The 5,600-nt window shown below is 37.3% G+C and overlaps 1 protein-coding gene across 8 annotated transcripts; it reads left to right on the top strand.

The window, feature by feature from the left end:
* On the top strand, positions 1 to 5,309 carry LOC140867804 (probable methyltransferase PMT5). 8 transcript variants are annotated; one of them, XR_012146728.1, is made up of 10 exons: positions 1 to 173; positions 391 to 1,335; positions 1,487 to 1,622; positions 1,752 to 1,992; positions 2,947 to 3,172; positions 3,259 to 3,413; positions 3,524 to 3,827; positions 4,405 to 4,537; positions 4,709 to 4,913; positions 5,064 to 5,309. XR_012146728.1 is itself a non-coding variant. In XM_073275572.1 (10 exons), exons 3-10 carry the CDS (start codon positions 827 to 829, stop codon positions 4,856 to 4,858), a joined length of 1,854 nt encoding a protein of 617 aa, XP_073131673.1. In that variant the 5' UTR covers positions 2 to 173; positions 347 to 390; positions 635 to 826; the 3' UTR covers positions 4,859 to 5,309. The 8 variants fall into 8 exon arrangements, 7 of the variants coding, with proteins under 7 accessions (XP_073131673.1, XP_073130479.1, XP_073129776.1 ...); XM_073275572.1 differs by adding an exon at positions 347 to 390 and having other exon boundaries at positions 2 to 173; positions 635 to 1,335; positions 4,709 to 5,309; XM_073274378.1 differs by adding an exon at positions 347 to 390 and having other exon boundaries at positions 2 to 173; positions 499 to 1,335; positions 4,709 to 5,309.
* The last annotated feature ends 291 nt before the right edge of the window (positions 5,310 to 5,600 follow it).

Raw genomic sequence — 5,600 nt, 5'->3', positions numbered from 1 at the left:
ATATAATTCCAAGCATTCAATATATATATATATATATATATATAAATAAGCATTCGCCCCTTTTCCAGTTATTGAGAATCCACGCTTCCAAAAGCTGCATCTCTTCCTCTCTCAATGTCAATGCCGAATCCAAGCTCCGCTTAACTATCAGTGTCACCACACTTCAACTGCTGGTAAGCATCAGCCCTAATTATTACCTTTTTTCTGTTAATTGTGCCTGTTTTGTGATTATGCTGGGTGTGGTGTTGTAATGTGTCTTGGATCTGATCCGAGTTCGAGATCTGAGTAATTTATTTCGAGGAAATGTTTGTGAGATTCGCGATTTTTTTTTTTTGTTTTTTTGTAGAGTAGTGCTGTTGATTTTTCTTTCTTCCTGGCGATGTTTTGCAGGTTTGATTTGATCTGGTGAACTTTTTTGTTGCGTTTACCGATTTATTTATTTTAGTAAAGGGTTTTTTTCTTGATTAGTTGATTATATGGATTCCGCTTTGTTGTTAGAGAGAATTGTGGAGGATATATGATGCAGTGTGGCTGCTGCTGTGTTAGTATTGACTTGAGAGGCAGCTATTTTTGGATCTTAATTTTGTTGCCTTGACCAAGGATTTGATTAGAGACGGTCTTTTGTGTGGTTCAGTGGATGCTTGAGCGCAGATTTAGTCTGATGCCAGCTGAGATAGTTTGGAGTCTGGATCATGTCATGCACCAGAAACTGCATCTGATGATTGACTACATATTACTGGAGTCCGTGAGATTGATGTTGGAGCAATAGCTGTTCCAGATCTTGTCTTTTGCACTGATAGTTTGAAGAAGATTGCAGAAATTGGACATGAGAAGCTCTTGGTTCAGTAAACTAGCTTTGATATTAGGCTCTAGACCGCGTATCAACTGGTTGCTTCTGTCGGTAGTTGGTGTCTTTGTTTTGATCGCACTATTGGGATCTTTTTCTTCTTCCACTACATTTGACTCAGTGACTGCCTCTGTGAGACCAGATGTTTATTTGAATTACAGAAGAGTGAAAGAACAAGCATTAAGCGACTATTTGGAATTAAAATATCTAGGACCTAACCATGTAAAGGATGTTTTTTTTTGCGGTAAGGATAGAGAGAATTATGTGCCTTGCTACAATGTCTCCGCTAATTTACTAGCTGGTTTTAATGGTGGGGAGGAGTTTGACCGTCACTGTGAAGTATCTCGAGATCAACAACATTGTCTGGTTCGCCCCCCTAAGGAATATAAGATTCCCTTGACTTGGCCAAGTGGTAGGGATGTTATCTGGAGCGGGAACGTGAAGCTGAGCAAGGACCAATTCCTCTCATCTGGAAGCATGACAAAAAGGTAGTTTCTTCTCAATTGAAAATACGGAATTCAACTCGTAAGTTATGTTGGATTACTTAGTAGGCACTGACATATTGCATTTGTTATACCTCTTATGATGTAAGCTCAATGCTTTAATTTATTTCATGATTTACCTTTGAAACTTCTGTAGGCTGATGTTGCTAGAAGAGAATCAGATTTCTTTTCACTCCGATGATGGGGTGATTGTTGATGGTGTCAAAGACTATTCTCACAAAATTGCTGAGATGATAGGATTGGGGAGTGATAGTGAATTTCATGAAGCCGGTGTAAGTTTACTGTACTGTGCATTGCTTCATTTCTCGCTTTCATTCTTTTATCAGACTACGCCAGGTTTTTATTTTGCGAAGGTAGGTGTTTTTTTAATCTTTGATGAATTTTGTCCTGCTGAATTCCAGGTGCACAATGTACTAGATATTGGCTGTGGATTTGGTAGCTTAGACGCTCATTTGCTCTCACTTAAGTTAATGCCTCTTTGTGTCGCTGCATATGAATCATCCGGTAGCCAAGTTCAGCTAGCTCTTGAGAGAGGTCTCCCAGCAATCATCAGCAGCTTTATCTCAAGACAACTACCATTTCCATCCTTGTCATATGACATGGTCCATTGCACTCAGTGTGGAATCGTCTGGGACGACAAAGGTATTTTTATTGTTTGGTATCTGGATGCTGCTCATTCCTCTTTATGTTACACATTATTCGGTGCTAACTTTTGCCAAGGATTGCCATCTGGGTCATTTTTAATATTCTTACCTCAGCTATTTAATACTCTAAAAGTGGGGAACTCTGGAAAATTAATGTAAATAATGACTTAAGCGAGGATGGTTAAAAGAGGTTCTTTGGGTGAACCAAATTTGAAAGTACAAAGACATTCTCATTTAAGCTATTACACTACTGCGGGTTTAGTTTGATTGAGGGCTGTTTGATGCCACATTTAAATATTTTCTCATAGAAGTTGATAGCAATGATGTATGCTGATTAAACTTGATAGATCACCTTGATAGGGTCATGAATATGTTCTAGAAGGAAAATTTTCATGTGACATATGCATTCACTAGTTATGTTGATCTCTTGGGAGTCTCAATATATGTTTCACGATCACATAGCATGTCAACAATTAAAGTGATCTGAATTGCAAAACAACTATTGAGTGAATGCAATGGTGAAGATTTTGTCAAAGCTGCTTGAATAAATAGGAGTCAGTTTACTCTGTCTGAAGGTGCTTTTACCTAACTAAATCACGGGATTATATTTAATCTTCTTTTTGTGTAGACAAAATCTAGTCTTTTCAATTACCAAACTTTTGCAATATTTTTTATATTTTCTTTTGTAGGTAGGTATACATGTTCTATTTACCAAACTAAAAAGTTGTTATTTTATTCTTTCTGAATTAGGTTCATGGAAAATATTCCCCAAAATTGAAGATTATTTTATGTATGCACCCTTATTAATATTATTTTACTGTAGTTTTGTCCCTTTTTTGTTTGGTTGAGGGGAGGGGGTATGGGGTCAAGTTATGATTAGAATGGGTTTGGTGTGATACTTTAGCTATGGATTGGGTGGCTGCTTCCACTGATGATGAATTTTGTCTGGTAGATGGGATGTTTCTGATTGAAGTTGACAGAGTACTCAAACCTGGAGGTTACTTTGTTTTAACATCGCCCACAAGCAGGCATCACGGAAGTGCTGCTGGCACAAAGAAAGGAAGTTATGTAACTCCTTTTGAAGAATTCACCCAGAAACTTTGTTGGAATCTTTTGGCAGAGCAGGAGGAGACTTTCATCTGGCAGAAAACTACAGATACTCAATGCTACACCTCTAGGTGAGATCCAATTCTTCTTCTTTATCTTTCCACCTACTCTCATTCTATCAAAATTCTCTTGTTATTCTTTTGCTTTTTGATTTTAGGAAGCAGGACAGCATTCCTCTTTGTAATGGAGAGGATGGCCAATCATATTACAGACCACTTGCAAAGTGTATAAGTGGTAACACCAGCAAGCATTGGATCCCGATTAAGAAGAGATTTTCTGAATCTCTGAGCTCTGCTGAACTTGAAGTTCACAGTAAGTGCTAGTATTTGAATTCCATATGGGGTGCATGTCTATATTGGTTTGAATTCAGTTCATCACCCTTTTCTTGCAAACAATCAGTTTATCATTCTATCTGCTTATAGGAATTATTCCTGAAGATTTCTCTGAGTACTTGGAGTTCTGGAGATCTACTTTAAGAAATTATTGGTCATTGCTTTCTCCCTTGATTTTCTCTGACCATCCAAAGAGGCCTGGTGATGAAGATCCAATGCCTCCTTACAATATGGTTAGGAATGTGATGGACATGAATGCTCATTATGGAGGCTTCAGTGCGGCCCTAATGGAAGCCAGGAAGTCTGCGTGGGTGATGAATGTTGTGCCCATAGGTGAACGCAATACACTTCCTGTGATTTTTAATCAAGGTTTTGCCGGTGTCTTCCATAACTGGTATGATGTCAGTTCTCAAATTGCCTTTACTGCTTTTTATTTTGGAAATTCAAATAAATAATTGGCTTTCTGTCGAACGTTATTTCGTGTTTCTGTCCTGAATTTTCTTTTGATATCATGTTACTTAGCATGGAATTGTATGTTCAATTATCTAATGAAGTTTTATTGAACATCATCTTCTTCTCTATTTAGTAAATTCTCAGCAAGGTTGATTTTTGGGGCGGTGGTGAGGTGGGAATTTTGTAACTTGGTATTTTAATGGGAAAAAAAGACACGATCTATTATCTTCACAACTTTATTTAATCCAAGTCGAGAATCTTATCTTCAAGGAAAAATATCTTCTAAGCTGACAGTTTGAATGTCGCAGCAATCAGGAACTATTCTTAACCTGATAATATTTCAAAATGATATTGTTCTTTTGTTTGTTCAATTTCTTAAAGTCCGATGCTAAGCCTAAGTCGATAATGGAAATTATTACTTGAATTTAGCTTCATGTCTTCTCTCTCAAATTTATTTTCTCTTGAAGTATAGCTACTTTATGTTTTCTGCAATAATATTCATCCAGTGTGGTTTATAGGTGTGAACCTTTCCCGACTTACCCCAGAACCTATGACATGCTTCACGCCAATGGACTCCTGTCCCACCTTGCTTCAGAAAGGTGCGGTATGGCTGATTTAATTTTTGAGATGGACCGTATTCTCCGGCCCGAGGTACTGTTCAAGACCCTGCTATTTTGATGCTGTAATTATTTGATCTTTTAAACTTGGTTTTCATGCTCATACTCTATTGATTAAAAGCTCGTGATCATTTTTTTTCGTTCCCATTATTGCTCAAGATAGTCTCATCTCAAATTTGATATTCATGACTGGTCTTGTTGGCAGGGATGGGTTATTATTTCGGATAAGATTGGTTCTATAGAGAGCGCACGTAACCTTGTTACGCAACTCAATTGGGAAGCTCGGGTGATTGATCTTCAGAACGGCAGCGACCAAAGGGTACTAGTATGCCAAAAACCATTTCTGAGAAAATGATCCCAATTTCATAAGTTCTCATCATCCACGAGCCAATCCAGTTCTTTTAAATCTGGTAAATCTTTCACATGTTCGATATTGGGCCGATAAATCCTTCTGTGTATAAGTTTTCTACGCGTTTCAATCTCATGAGTTTTCGAAAGAAATTCAAAGACCTCATGATTTCTCACACGAATTATGTATTTATTTACGACGACGGCTTCAGAAATTTTGGACATCGTAGATTAGAGGAACGTCCGCTGAGAGGTAGCCCGTTCAAGAAAAAGAAGATTTTATTTTCCACTTCCAAAAGTGAGAGTATCAATTCTTTGAACCACTTGATTTTTTTTTTGGTTTTTCATAATCATTTGATTGATTTTTGTAATTGAATTCCATTTCTGCTAAACCCCTGCTGTTCTTGGACTGATTGTGGGTGCAAAGTCACAAAATGAGATATATATGAAGATCACAGCTCAAAAGTATAGATACTTGAATTGCTATTCATTTGTTCTCGTACCTTAGGCGTGTGAAAATATATATTATCAAAATTGTCTTGACATGAAAGTATCTCGCTGAAGTTATTTGAGGAATGGTCAGAGTATAGTTCCGAATGTAATGTTATATTTGAGGATTTAAAATGATTTGAATAGGCGGAATGCATGTAACGTGTTGTCTTTGGTGTTGTAGCATCAGAGACAACATCAGTGAATGCTCATAATTTACACATACTGGGAGATTTTCTAAGGTTGAAAAATCTTTCGAA

Source organism: Henckelia pumila, chromosome 1 (genome assembly GCF_033568475.1).
Source record: "Henckelia pumila isolate YLH828 chromosome 1, ASM3356847v2, whole genome shotgun sequence".
NCBI classification, from domain to species: domain Eukaryota; kingdom Viridiplantae; phylum Streptophyta; class Magnoliopsida; order Lamiales; family Gesneriaceae; genus Henckelia; species Henckelia pumila.
Note: the sequence above shows the minus strand (reverse complement) of the source record. Positions and strands in the feature narration are given on the sequence as shown.